At 32.4% G+C, this 14,929-nt stretch overlaps 1 protein-coding gene across 5 annotated transcripts in view; it reads left to right on the top strand.

The window, feature by feature from the left end:
* Nucleotides 1–14,868, top strand: part of LOC123703696 (heterogeneous nuclear ribonucleoprotein L) — a 332,552-nt gene extending 317,684 nt beyond the window's left edge. For 3 of the 5 annotated variants that reach the window (XM_045651777.1, XM_045651780.1, XM_045651781.1), the window contains 9 exons: nucleotides 3,102–3,181; nucleotides 3,443–3,538; nucleotides 4,098–4,208; nucleotides 7,615–7,736; nucleotides 8,438–8,588; nucleotides 9,622–9,740; nucleotides 10,053–10,141; nucleotides 10,603–10,783; nucleotides 12,878–14,868. In XM_045651777.1, the coding sequence (XP_045507733.1) occupies nucleotides 3,102–3,181; nucleotides 3,443–3,538; nucleotides 4,098–4,208; nucleotides 7,615–7,736; nucleotides 8,438–8,588; nucleotides 9,622–9,740; nucleotides 10,053–10,141; nucleotides 10,603–10,783; nucleotides 12,878–12,881 (953 nt within the window). In that variant the 3' untranslated portion in view covers nucleotides 12,882–14,868. The remainder of the gene's footprint in view (nucleotides 1–3,101; nucleotides 3,182–3,442; nucleotides 3,539–4,097; nucleotides 4,209–7,614; nucleotides 7,737–8,437; nucleotides 8,589–9,621; nucleotides 9,741–10,052; nucleotides 10,142–10,602; nucleotides 10,784–12,877) is intronic. The other 2 variants (XM_045651779.1, XM_045651778.1) reach the window with 2 other exon arrangements.
* The last annotated feature ends 61 nt before the right edge of the window (nucleotides 14,869–14,929 follow it).

Here is a 14,929-nt window from a genome sequence, read left to right as displayed (position 1 = left end):
TTAGCATTGTGTGTTGCTAATCACTAATCGTTTAGTTACAGCTATACAATTATCGGATTCTATACATGGATACATACCAGAAAAACTATTACATATAAGATTTACTTCTTCACTATATTGTATATCATATATTATAAGCTACACATGTATGAAAACTACAGCTAAAGGCATAGCAAAAACAACATATTCTGGAACACTAAAATTACCATTTGTTACTAGTGTCTCTTTAGAAGACGTTTTACCTTCTATGATTATTTATACTGCTATTTTATCTATATTTGCTACGTCTATAACTAAAGTTGCATCGTACAATGTGATATTTATTACATATACACAATAAATCATTGATACAAACACAGAGACTTTCATTTGAAGCCCTTCTATTAATCCCGCATGTGATCTATGTATGACAATGTTATATGCACCGTGTTAGGCTGCTTTTCAAACAATAATGTGCGAGGAATGTGTTTGTAAAGGACCAATCATATCGCTTCATTTAGTTTGAAGTTTGAAGCGTAGCGTTTGAAGCGATACTATTGGTTATTTACAGACACATTCCTCGCTACTCATCCTCGCACATTATTGGTGGAAAAGCACCCTTACTATATACCTATCTATATAATATGTTGGCTAACTTCTTGTTATATCTGTATGTATAGATGTTATTCTTCGTAGAATAATGTTGTTTATTTTAATAAGTATAATGTCAGGGGCCTTAGACAAACGTACATAACGCCATGGAATAGAAACTGCTAACGCTAATTATTGACATAAGCTCATGACATTTTGGTAATGGTTCGGTCACACTACCAACGACGAAGACGACCACGACCAAAATTCCAATCTTGCCGAAATTTGTTCAAAATCAATATTTAAATCTCTCATCATTCTAGTACTCGGAAATAAAAAATTTCGAGGTCAATTAATAAAAAAATAGGGTTTTTTTGCGATTTTCGCTGAGACGATAAGTTTATCATACAATCACCTGAACCAAAATTGTAGATCATCTAATTATCTATAAAAAATGTTAAATACATTTTTTTCCAGGAGCCTCCGTTTCTATGAAAAACCTGTTTGTTTATTCATTGATCTCAAAAAAAATGTTTCCAAACACCAATACGACAGGAAATTCTTAAATGTCATTTTAATTATGTTTTGCACAATTTTATTTAATTGCGACTGGTTGAAAATTTTGTTCGTGGTCGTCATTGTCGTTGGTAGGGTGACCGAATCCTTAGGCAAAACATCGTACGCTTATGTCAATTTCTATCGATAGCGTATTCTATTCCTTGGCGTTTTGACATTTGTCTCGGCCTGCAGGTTGGCAATAGTTTTTTGGATAGGTAGCGAAAGATTGAAACAATCGTGAATAGGTATTGTTAAGAACACAATATGTAAACAGTGGTTCTAGAATGAATTAAGGAAAAAAACTCTTAAGAGCGCTTATTCAATTTAACTCAAGTCAAAATCTCCGCGATCTATTACGATAGATCGCGGCTTGCGCTATCCTTTTACTATGAACAGCATAGGTCCACAGGAGAGCGCCGAGCAACATGTCCTCTCTCTGGGAAGGCTCGCTGCCGACTGATTTTAATCGGGTCGCGCGCAGTGTTTTATAGTACTTTAAAAAAAATTGTAGAAAAATAATAGAGGTACCTTAGGTGATTTTTTAAATTTTATCTTATAAGTAATACGTTCTTTTATTGCAATATGTATAAATTATATTCAACTAAGTCAAATATCTTGGTGAAAATAATCATTTTGTCGAGTATAATTTCTAAAAAAATTCACATTGTTCGGATTTTAATTTCGTAAGTTAGGAGTCCAAATTAAAAAAATCTTTTAACTAACTATTTTAATAAGGATTTTTGCAGTTAGTTAAAAAAAATGTGTGTTAGATCTGTCAGCAATTTCAGATATTTTTAGCTTCGAAATTGACACTAAAAGTGAAATCAAGTAATCATCGGCTCAGTTATCTTGATGGTATTCACAAATACTGTATTAATTGAAAAAAACTCTTAACTAACTATATAGACAATAAAATTCCCTAAAATTATTAGTAATTCATATGTTTGTAAGATAAGTGGTTGATGGACAATCTGGTTTGAAAAATCACATATTTGAGCCAAACAGCGCACGGACCGCGTACACGGCCTTAATAGTTAAGTAATACTATTTTTATATCTAACTAGCTGTTCCCCGCAGTTTCACCCGCATTGCTCCGCTCATGTTGGTCTTAGCGTGATGATATATAGCCTTTAGCCTTCCTCGATAAATGGGCTATATAACACCGAAAGAATTTTTCAAATCGGACCAGTAGTTCCCGAGATTAGCGCGTTCAAACAAACAAACAAACTCTTCAGCTTTGTAATATTAGTATAGATATTAAATTTTAGAATCTATAGGAATGTACAAAATAAAATGTAATTATGTATTGCGTTGTTTTCACAAAATATTCAAATTATAACAGACGTTGTTTAGAAAATTAATTCAAAGAAAGTTTAGCAAGTAAACCGACGTGTTCTAATTGAATTTAATAATTACAGTATCGAGTGTCGACGGAATGTGCTGGAAGTTTTCAATTTTAATTATAAATTCCATTCCTATACATATATCAGTTTTAAAATTCTTTCATTTCATAATTATGCTTTTTTTAATGAACCTTGGTTGAACATGATAATAGGGATTTGAAATTTTATGCGCAAAGTGAAGTAAGACATAATCAACTATTTTTTTTAATAATACATTCGTCCGTATTTATACGTGATTTAAGGTTTCGGAAATTTGTCTCTTTTTTTTGTGTTAATAACGGTAAAAAAATCTAAAAAATTTAAAATGTATTAAACATATTTATGTACCTACATCTTTACAGCCGCGAGAATACAGCATATATTACGAATAAAATACCTATATTATATCTCAACCACCATTTTTTATCTATAACCTAAACATATATACAAGACTTCCTAACTATTTTCCCCAATTATAATAATTATAAATAGAAATTAAAGACTTTAACAACGTATTTTAAACGCGATTTATTCATAATACAATTAACTAATTATAAATAGTTATTTTAAAAGTATTTTTCCCTATTACAGATATGGAGTTTGGTAGTGGAGGCCCCCCTCCCCCCGGCATGATGAAAGACAGGCATGGACCGCCGCCGCCTCATCACCCGGTGATTATTTGTTGTTTTTGAGATGTTTTTGTAATGATGAAGTAGTTTTATTTTATATGAAGACTAAATTTAACTTTTGGTATACGATTGAGTTATATTTTACATCAAAAATTTTCTATTCTTTCAAAAATTTCAAACAGTTTTTTGCATTTTTTGTAGTTTATAGCTGATATTTTTCTCTTATCTACGTTTTATTTTATGTGTTTGTGTGTGTGTTAGTCTACTATCAAAAGTAAATGATTTTCTACAAAATAATTTTAGCGTGACGGCCGTGGCTACGGGCCAGAGGGCTACGGCGGTGAGGGCTTCGTCCCTCCGCCCCCCATGCACCATCCGCCCATGCCACCGCAGAATCAGGTATTTTTTTAATGTTTTTAGTGTATTTTGTAAAGGATTAAAAATTTCAAGTGTGTGTTTTTTGGTGAATTAAATAGGCGAGATGAGGCTTTTTAGATAGATGACACAGCCAACCATATTACTTTTTAATCTTATTAATATTTGATGATTTTTAAAATAGGTACCTATTGATTATAAAGTCTTTCCAACTTTTACAGCTTTAATAAAAATACGACTATTCTTTTTAACTAGTTTCAAATTTAGTGTATCAAATTGCTGCTATTTTATTATTGAGTACCGTAGCTTATTTTAACCTATTTTTTTTTAATTAAGGTATATTTGTATTACTATCATGACACCATGTCACAAGCAAATACTATTAAAGAGATATACCTACTATTAAAGTGACTATTAAAGAGATATACTATTACTTTTTGTTCCGGCAAACGTTGTTCTGCATTTTTTTTCTTCGTCTCCACCGGGAATCGAACCCTGGACCGCTCGGTTCAACGCTCACGCGTATCAAGGAGGCGGTTAAAGATATATAGAAGATATATAGAGATGTATTATATTAATTCAGGGCGGTCCCCCACAGCAGGGCGCCGTGATGATGGTCTACGGCCTCGACCCGAGCACGGCGAACGCTGACCGGCTGTTCAACCTGTGCTGCCTGTACGGGAACGTTGTTAGGGTGAGTACCCGCGTTTGTATAAAAAAATAGAAAAAATGTTTTTTTTTTTTTTTTTGTTAGAAAGTGAGTTATTTTAAGGAACTTTCGATTTAGACAGCTGCATGACGGTATTAAATTCATGAGATGGATACCGTAGGTTTGCGATATTTTAATAATAATTGTGAAGAACATTCAGTATTTAGTAAGTAATGCCAAAAAATTATGAATTTTTTTGAAAGGTGTCATTTGTTTCTTTTTTTTAAATAGGTCATTTTCACTAGTTCGTTTGCATTCAGAATTATTTGTGTATGTTCGTTAAGTTAATACTTACCAAGTCTAAAAATAAAATAAAATACAAGCTAAAAATTTTAGATATCGCCTTTGTATGTAAAATATATTAGATTTTTCGATCGTTTCTTTGATACTATAGCAATGGCTTCTCGAATGTAGACGATTCCTAGACACCTTAAGTACTTTAAAAGTTTAAACTGCACGACTGTAATGGTTTTCTAGAGAATTTAAGTACATGCGAAGTATCTTTCAGAGAGTTAAAACGTGAAGAAACCGATTTGTATAAATAGTTTTAGAAACATATACTAGTTTTTAGAATGAGGGTAGTTCGAAATTGTACTTAAGATTTTATTGATTTTTTTCCTAAAAAAATATTGAACACAAAATATTTACATTAAGCATTTCATAGTTACTTTATATTAAACTATCATGTCACATACGTCATTTATCTTAATGAATAAATAATTATAATTCGTTTTATTAAGTATCAAGACAATATATTAGTAAGACCTTTAAAAGGTTTAGAATCGTGTAGGTCTTGTCCTAGACCTTTTAAAGATTCCGTTCTAAGAACGAAGGGACACTTTAACACAACTATAAATTTTAAGAACTATTGCATCTATTAACCTTTACTTATTTAAGTGGATTATAATACTGATTAGGATTATGCGATTATATAGATTGTATATAATCTAAAATATATTATATACATACATTAAAGTTGTTCAAAGTTCCTAGGTACTTTGAACAACTTTAAGGAGTAGGGGAGACCGAGGGGAGTTGAAACAATTTTTACGTTTTGTTTAATATAACTCATACTATTGTCAGAAATCTTATGGTACTGGTACCAATCGATAGGTTATTCTATACACTTGCGAATGGTTAGCATAAATAAACGGTAAGCGTTAAAAATGATGGTGAAAAATTGACTTAATCGCAACAAGTCAACTTGTTTCAATTCCCCTCATACCGAGGTAAGATGAAACAGAGGTCGAGGAGAGTTGAAACATTATGATTCTGGGGAGTAATAGGAGCTGCAAAATAAAAATGTTTATTTGATTCAAAGGTTTTAATTAAAACTTTTATTTTCAAGTAATCAACGACCTTGTAATATGTAATAGTAATATTTTAATGACATATCAGTCAAGTAGGTCTAATACAAATAATATGGGGCAGGGGTGCAGATATAGAAACTATATTTATACTACAGAAAAGAGCCATACGCTCTATATATAATTTGCGTGCTCGAGACTCACTAAGAGATCTCTTTAAGAATACTGGTATCCTTACTGTACCGTCGCAGTATATATTTAATAATATTTTATATGTACACAATAACGCTTATTTACACACAAAAGTAGGAGATAGACATTGTTATGACACAAGAAACAGAAATAAAATTGAAATTCCATTTTTCCGGCTAGCTAAAGTTAAAAATTCATTTATGGGTCAAGGTATACGCTTTTACAACAGAATTCCTCATAATATTAAAGAGTTCAGTAGTTCTAAATTTAAAACTTATATAAAAAATGTACTTATTCAGAGAGCCTATTACAGTATTAAGGAATATATGGACGATAAAAACCCATGGAGGGTTGTCGCGTAAAAACCACAGGACAGTTCTTTGGCATATTATGATTATAATGTACATATAACACATATAATGTATTTTGTAAAATTAAATTGTAAAACTGACATGATTAAAAAGAGCAACTATGGAGTTTCTTGCCGATTCTTCTCCGTAGATACTGCTTTCCGAATCGGTGGTAAATGTTAAAATATGTAATGACGTTTCAAAAGTGCTTCTAAAAGAAGTCTAATTGAATAAATAAATGTTTGAGTTTGAGTTTGAGTTTGAATACACACAAAAATTAATAAAAATTAACATGCGTAACATCAATTATAATTAGTCAAATCAACAAAATGTTTTACATTTTTTTTAAACTAAATCTTTGACATAAAATAGTTAATAATCAGTCGTTTTTTAAGTATGTATTACAATCAGTACCTACCTACTATAAACTATGGAACAATAATTTAAAAAATATCAACAAAGTTCTCCACCAGCACAAGCTTCATGGGCACACAATTCACATTTAGCCCACTTTTCTTTGGATCTGTTATTTGAATATGATTCCATACAGTAAATGCAGCAGGATTCCTCTTCTTCTTCATCACTATCTTCTTTTCTTGACAACCTTAACCTTTTTAGTTTTACAGCCTGGTTTTGATCTATTTCTTGCTTTAGTTCATCCAGTAGGCATGCTTAAACAAATAAATACATTAAATCAACAATAACATCCTATAATCTTCGTACTTTTTAGTTATAATCAGATTTAAATTGAAAACAAGGAGAGTTGAAACAGTCTGTTTCAAATCACCTCGGTGAGAAAAAACCTCCCAATTTTTACTCAAATCTCGATCAAGCAGTAAATAGACAGAAATCAAATTCACCAAGTATATTTCAAGAATCTATAGATAATAAGTTTTTAAAACCTATATAACTCAACCCAAAAAAGAAAACCAATATTAAAGTACAAGCATCGTAAAAAATCATGAAATACTTACTTTTTGCGATTTTCGGCACATGTCATTCAGAACTACAAAACTGCACAAATGACGCCACCGGCGTGAAGAGACGCGATAGCTTGTGGTAGGAGAAGTTTAAAAAAGACGTTGCCAGATCGCTAAAGGTTTTAAGTTCCGAGAAATCGGGACTGTTTCAACTCACCTTTGTTTCAAATCCCCTCGGTCTCCCCTAATGATTTATTTTACTTTAGTTTTACGTTCACTTTAAGTTATTTGGGTAAATCAAGATCCTTAAATACAACAAGAATATGTCCGCCCGTTTACGCATGATGTCGTTACCAAGGAAAATGGAAATACCAACCTCTTTTACATATTTGTTTAGCATTAAGTATCCATTTTCTTCCAAAAATTATTTTTGTAATCTTCTGTGTTTTTGTTACTTAGAAGTCTTCGGATAGAAATGTGTATCTATAATATCGAATAATCTATGTATATCGAATTATTATTATACTAATAAATTTTGCTTCGTTAGTGAAAGCCTTCCGATATAAATGTTTAGAATCTATATATTTATGTATATCTAATTATTATGATTAAAAATTTGCAGATAAAGTTCCTAAAGACGAAAGAAGGCACCGCCATGGTTCAAATGGGTGACGCGGTGTCGGTAGAGCGGTGCGTGCAAAATCTAAACAACGTCACCGTTGGAGATTACACGTTGACGCTAGCGTGAGTTTTGTTTGTTTGTTTATACACACACACACACACACACATGTTCATACAATAGATATACAGAAAAACTTCGTCAATACACTGAGATAAAGGAAGAATTTCTATCAATGCCACTCGTTTTAAAATTCATAATTGTCTGTTTAGTCAAGTTTATCATATATTATCATATTAATTAACAGTGTGTAATTTAAATACACTTGAAGCAAGCCAAAATCATTATGTTTATTAATCAAACATTTTTACAGAATCGCTTGATACTTATATGGACCAAAGAATACATTTATCTGTTGTACGTCATACTATTATTATATACAGTTAATTATGTTAACTGTATATTACACAAAACATACTATGTTTATGTCTTTATTATATATTCTGTTATTAATACAAAAGAAAACAGTTTCTCAAACTATGTATAAACTATAAATAGCTTTCCGCCCGCGGCTTCCCCCGCGTTTCGAAAGAAAAACCCGCGTAGTTCGTTCCCGTTCCCGCGGGATTTCCGGGATGAAACCTATTCTATGTGTTAATCCAAGTTACCCTCTATATGTGTGCTAAATTTCATTGTAATCGGTTCAGTAGTATTTGCGTGAGAGTAACAAACACACACACATTCTCACAAACTTTCGCATTTATAATATTAGTAGGATATGTGCATTTAATATTGTTATTAAAATAAAATACCCGTAATATTGCAGGTTCTCAAAACAAGCGTATCTCTCGGAAGTAATGAACCCGTACCCGCTACCGGACAAGAGCCCCTCGTTTAAGGACTACGTGAGCAATAAGAACAATCGCTTCCTAACACCAGCCTCGATACACAAGAATCGGATACAGCCACCGTCCAAGGTAACGTAAAAATGTATTTATTAAGGCTGGTTGCAGAGCTTGACCGACCGTCAGTGCGTACCATCGGTTCTGACGAAACGCATCAACAATGTGTATGAATATGACACTAATGCGCATGACAATACACATGCGTATGGTCGGTCTAGCTATGAACGGTTTTATGAATTTCCATACATATGACAAGCGCGACTGACGTACGCACTGATGGTCGGTCAAGCTCTGCAACCGGCCTAATGTTTTTCTTTGTTTGCCTGGAAGATATCGCTAAAGTTATAAGACCGCCTGATAAAATTACAACGTGAACTTGTTAGTTATCTCTGTTTGCTTGTAAGAAATCATTACAAAGTGATACGGCTTATCATATTATAACCTCGCGTTACCGATTGGTTATAACTCGTAAGCTATATGTTGCGATTGTTAATTTTTATTTTTGTCGTAACTAGTGACATTTATAACCTATAACTTTTAACTTATAACGTATAACCGATTGGTTACATTACATCTTATCACATACTAGCTGCACTTCGCGGTTTCACCCACGTGGCTCCGCTCCTGTTGGTCTTAGCGTAATGATATAGAGACTATAGCCTTCCTCGATAAATGGGCTATCTAACTCTGAAAGAATTGTTCAAATCGGAACAATAGTTCCTGAGATTTAGCGCGTTCAAACAAACAGACAAACAAACTCTTCAGCTTTATAATATTAAGATAACCTATAACGTATATCATATGCTTTATATTCCATAACTTTTTACATATAACCTAAAACCTACAACGTATTTCATATGTTTTATAACCTTTTTACATATAACCTACTAGCTTTCCACCCGTAGCTTCGCCCGCGCACTCAAAGAAAAACTATCCAATTTCCCGGGGTAAAAAGTAGCCTATGTCCTTTCTCGGTCATCAAAATATCTCTATACCAAATTTCATGCAAATTGGTTCAGTAGTTAAGGCGTGAATGAGTAACAGACAGACAGACAGAGTTACTTTCGCATTTATAATATTAATATAGTATGGATAACAATTTCAGGTGGTACACTTCTTCAACACACCCCCCGATGTATCAGAGGACCAGCTGCTGAGCGTGTTCGCAGACTACGGAGTCGCGCCTCCACACACCATCTCTAAATTCCCGCTTAAGAGCGAGAGGTTGGTTTATTTTTTAAATTTATTTATTTGGTCAAGCAACATTTGTTTTCAATGATTATTATTAATTAATAAGAGAGATTTGTTCGTTTCTTGTACTCATAGATGTTGTAGGTACTCGCCAAGTGTGCTTATATACTTTTTGTTTTTGTCTTTTGGTTACGATACATAAATTATGTACCTATTATAATATCAACATAATATTAATTTTGTTCCCACGTTGTCCTACCGTAACCATAACTATTATATTAAGGTCCCAATACACCATAACTATTATTATTATAATAACTAAATAATAAATTCTAATATTTCCAGATCATCGTCGGGTCTGATGGAGTTCCAGAACATCTCGCAGTCGGTGATGGCCATCATGGCGTGCAACCACGCGACCATACAGCATCCAGGTAACATTTATATGATGAAAAAAACGAGGGTAGATTGTTTAATTTGGTAGAAGGTAGAATGAAAAAATTCTTTGGGATGAGGGCGTTTTGCAGATTATTCTTTTCTGGACTTTTTTGTTATTTACATTGCTCTGGATATATTTTGAAGTCGGTATAATTTCATATTCATAGCACACGAGGTGACGGTTGACGAGGTTGGGCGTCAAACGTCTTTAATAGAATGACTAATTGATAACTACCCACATTTACACACCTCGTAACGTTTTTCTGTTTGTGTTTCAAAAAATAGAGAAAAGATTCTATCGTTCTTGTATAATTGTATTTTTTGATTCTTTAAATTATGGTAACTTTTTCTAGAATAGTTTCATTCATAAATGTATACGTTCTGCAATCAAGAATTTGAACCTAGTATTAATACATGACAATATATTTTATTATATTTTGGCTCTAAACATTTGCAGGCGCGAAATTCCCGTTCGTGATGAAGCTATGCTTCTCGTCCTCGCGGCAGATCGGGCAGGGCAAGGGGCAGGGCGGGGGCAAGGGCCGCGACGGCAGCCAGGGCCCCGCGCAGGGCCCCGACCAGGGCCCGCACCAGGGGCCCCGCCAGGGACACAACAATGGCGTCGAACACGACTACTAGTAAGCCCCTTGTGACCACGTGCTAATTGTGTATAGATAAATTACGAGCGATAAAAGACATGTATAAAAAGAGCGTGTGCGTGTGAGCACACGTGTCAGCAGTGAAACTTCTTTGGCGACATGCAAAAGTAACATCGTCTCCTCACTCCGTGACGTGACGGTATTGCCATGACGTGACCTTGAAATTTTACTCGCAACGCGCTGAAAGAAGTTTCACTTTGAAAACATTCAGAACGGACCAATACGCGACCGATGGTAAATGGAGGATTTTTTGTTGAAATTTGTATGTAGCAGGCACAAGTTGTTGTAAGTGAACTTTTTTTTTGTTAGAAATGAGGGTAGTCGCTGATTTGTTACGTTGTATGTATAGCGTGATGGCCTACTTTAGTGACGATCGATATTCTAAGTATGTTCTAATTAAATAAACATTGTTCGCTCGGTTTCGTTTTCAAATGTTTAAAATTTATATTTATTGTGTATTTATTGTACCTACTCTCCTACCTACTTAATATAATATGTGTATTCGAATGCTCGAATTTTGAAATTTTACTCTTGTCGAAACGGTTTTTAACGGATTTTTTGAACCGAATGTTATGAAATATATTTTATATCTTTGACAGTTTGTTGTAGGGACCATAGACGGTTTGTCATTTCTGTGTTTGTTCGTCGGAACGATGGGAAATTAATCTTTATTAAAGTATGTCATAATTACTAAAAACTAGGCGAGATTGTGAACAAAAATAGAAATGACGACCCCCTTTTTCTATATCATTATATATTTTATTTTAATAAGGAATATGTATATTATATATTCTTATATGAAATGTATACAGACATAAATAAATTTTAATATGTTTCCAATTATATTATTATATCTATTGACACTAGAGCATTTGACATTCTTTCCTTATTTTTAACTGTGCTTGTTGATTCGTTTCATATTTTCTAAGCCAAATAAATTAGCCAAAGTTGTAAGATTATATAGAATTTAAAATAATAAAGATGGAATGTATTTAAAATGATATTGTTGTAAATAATAATGCCGTTGATGACAGATTATTTTGCAGGTAGTTGTGAAAAAGTACAATCAAGTACTCGAGTGTCATGTAAAAAATAGTGTAATGTGTTGTAAATGTAATTGTAAGGTTCAGAAAAATTAATATCGTCACATGAAATTATTGCCACCTTTTTCATTGTTTTAGATTTAATGTAATTATTTAAAAAATGTTATTTTATCTGTATTACAATTGTTGGTATTTCCTATTTATTATATTGAGAAATTATTAGTTATATCTTGTTCCAAAGGTGGCATCGACATTTTTTCTAAAAGAATGACATATCCTTGTGATTGAATACCATAAAGTTAATATTTTTCATGTCAATTGGTCTATACTCTATAGATGCGCGCGTAGCCTAAGTGTTTGTAATTATATGAACAGTACAGTCGTGCACAAATATCTGATATTTTACGATGAAGCAATGCTTTTAGGCTTTTAATAGATTTGTACTTACTACGCTACGTTTTGTAGTTTAATACTATATTAAAGAAATAATAAACTTATAGCGGTTTTGTGCGCGACTGTACCCGCTTTTCCCGTCGAAGTATGTCAATTTTTGTAGATGTGACATTGACATTTAGTTATGTCATGCGTGCTTAAGCTTTGAATTTGGCACCTACATATCAAGAAGACAAATAAATTATAGATTTAATGTAAAAAAATAATATATATAATATGAATTTATAACTCTATCGATGTCTATTACGCAGGCAATATTGAATGTCCGTCTTCTTTAGTTTTCTGTTTCTTCTCCTTTTTGTTTTGTTTTTATTTCATGTGTTTTCTGTTTTCTTTTGTATTTAGGCTTTGTTACAAACATTTTTCTACATCAGCGGTCCGGTCGAAAAACATATGTGTGCACACTTTATGCATTTTCTTTAGTCTGTGTTAAATGTCATTGTGACAGTTATGACGTAAACGTCAAAGATGACATTTTTGTTTTATTTTTATAAATTAATTGAGGGTAGCAGTTGTTTTTCGACTCGGATCGGCAAGTTTGAGATACATGCACTTACATGGACGTATTTGCTTCTAGTTAACGGCGAAGGCGGCGCACACACAAACACACATATCAAGACGGACGGCTACACACACACACACAGCCACCGAGTGCGGGACTTGGGTTGCCGTTTCACAATATTCACCCCAAAACACACATAAAATATCGTTTTTTCTTTAACAAAGTTACCAACGCAAAAACTACGGGGTGAACTCATTTTACAACGGCAACGTTATTATTCCTTAATTTTTACAATTATTGTGATCTAGATCACTGCTATAAAGACATTAACAGATAGTTAATTTTAGACACAGTAACAATTTTTTTTATTTCATGTTTAACACAATCTACATTTCCATTTTTTATTTTATTTTTATTTTTTCTCTTTTATTTTTTAATGTACTTGGGCGAGACGAGAGATGCGTACGCATTTTGTTTTGTATAAGTAGAGGTTTAGGTTTTGTAAGCATTATTCCCTTATATGAATTGAATATAATAGTTTTTAGTTCCGTGTCGGCCATTTTGTGAAAAAAATGGAATACGTGCATCGCAAACGGCCGACATTATTTTTCCGTTTTGAGTGACTGTTTTAGAAATAGTTCGACGTTTAATTTTTAGTTGATTAAAGATATTTCTGTTACATTATTTTTGCCCTGATTAGCGTAAAGAAAATATTGTCTGTGCGTATTTTTATGATAGATTTTACTGGTTGTACACTAATGGCAGTTGTGAATTGTACAAGAAATAAAGTATATGTTGATTATAAGGTAGATACATTTGACTTTTATTTTTCATTCGCTTAGAGTGTGCATGTTTTATTCGGTATTGCATGAGTTTCGTGTTCTCACTGTGTGGTGACACACTACTGCAAGCTTGTCAATTATGTGTGTACAATTAACTTGTGCAAATTATTTGAAGGATGCAAAACGAACGATTGTTCACGCAAACTTGTCAAGCTTGTGGTATCGTGTGTAACCGCCTTAATTCGATGTTTTTTAAGAACCAAAAGTGTCATAATCGTAAGTTTTAGCACTTTTTAGGCTAGTAGTAAATAGTAAGTGTCATGGCGAAGTCAATTATATTTGATTAGATGGAAATGATGAAACAGATTTTCTATAAACATAAAATTGGCCTATATCGATAATTATTTAATTCTGTAACTGACCAGTGATTTAAATGATATTTTTATAAAAATATATTATTAACTACATATTATTATTTTGAACGAAAACGTCCATTTGTGTTTCAGAAGCAATGATTTGAAATAGACACCATAAATTGTAATTAACACTGGTCAATGTTTATTCTCATTCTAATATACTAAAAAATTTGTTCCCTTCCTTCCTTTTTTCTATTTATAAGATTAGATACTCGTATGTGAAATGTCTAGCATGTCTATATAACTGTTTATGGTATGAAATTGTCTCATTTAACACAAAATTTACTTTAACACTAAGTAGTGTAGCCTTGCAAACGCAATTTATAACTAAATTTAAAACATTTTTTACTTTAAAAGGATCTACAAAAAATAACATAGCGTAAACAGTATTATAGCAAACAATAGTCCTATAGAAAACAATGTTATCAAATAAAATAGATGCATATCTTTTTCTCTAGAAATATTTTCGAAATGAATTAAATGTCTTAGTATTAGCAATTGATGTCGTGATAGCATTCAATTTTGTGTTTTAAAATTATGTAAAAAAATATATATTTGTGTCGCTGTTGTTTTAATTCGTTCTATGTAACTGATAATAAAAAATTGTTTGAAAATCAGTGATTATAATATATTATTGAAATAAATACTGTAATCGTCAATAACTCAAAACAATACATGTTCCACTAGTTTAAACGACACATAATACTGCACGAAACAATGTCTGACTTACAAAAACAGCACTCTAGCAAACATAAGATAATGTAACAGATTAATAATTTTTAGTTTTTTCTTTCCTTATTTCTTAGCTTATCTTTCATTGGTATTAGGTAGTAGTTACATGTTTAACATTAAATACATGAAACACGAATATTCTTTCATTTATACACAGCATTCCTTACTCCAAACATACGAAACATAACAAAACTACT

Source organism: Colias croceus, chromosome 27, assembly GCF_905220415.1.
Source record: "Colias croceus chromosome 27, ilColCroc2.1".
In the NCBI taxonomy this organism is placed as follows: Eukaryota; Metazoa; Arthropoda; class Insecta; order Lepidoptera; family Pieridae; genus Colias; species Colias croceus.
The sequence above is the reverse complement of the archived record's forward strand: the minus strand, read 5'-3'. Positions and strand labels throughout refer to the sequence as shown.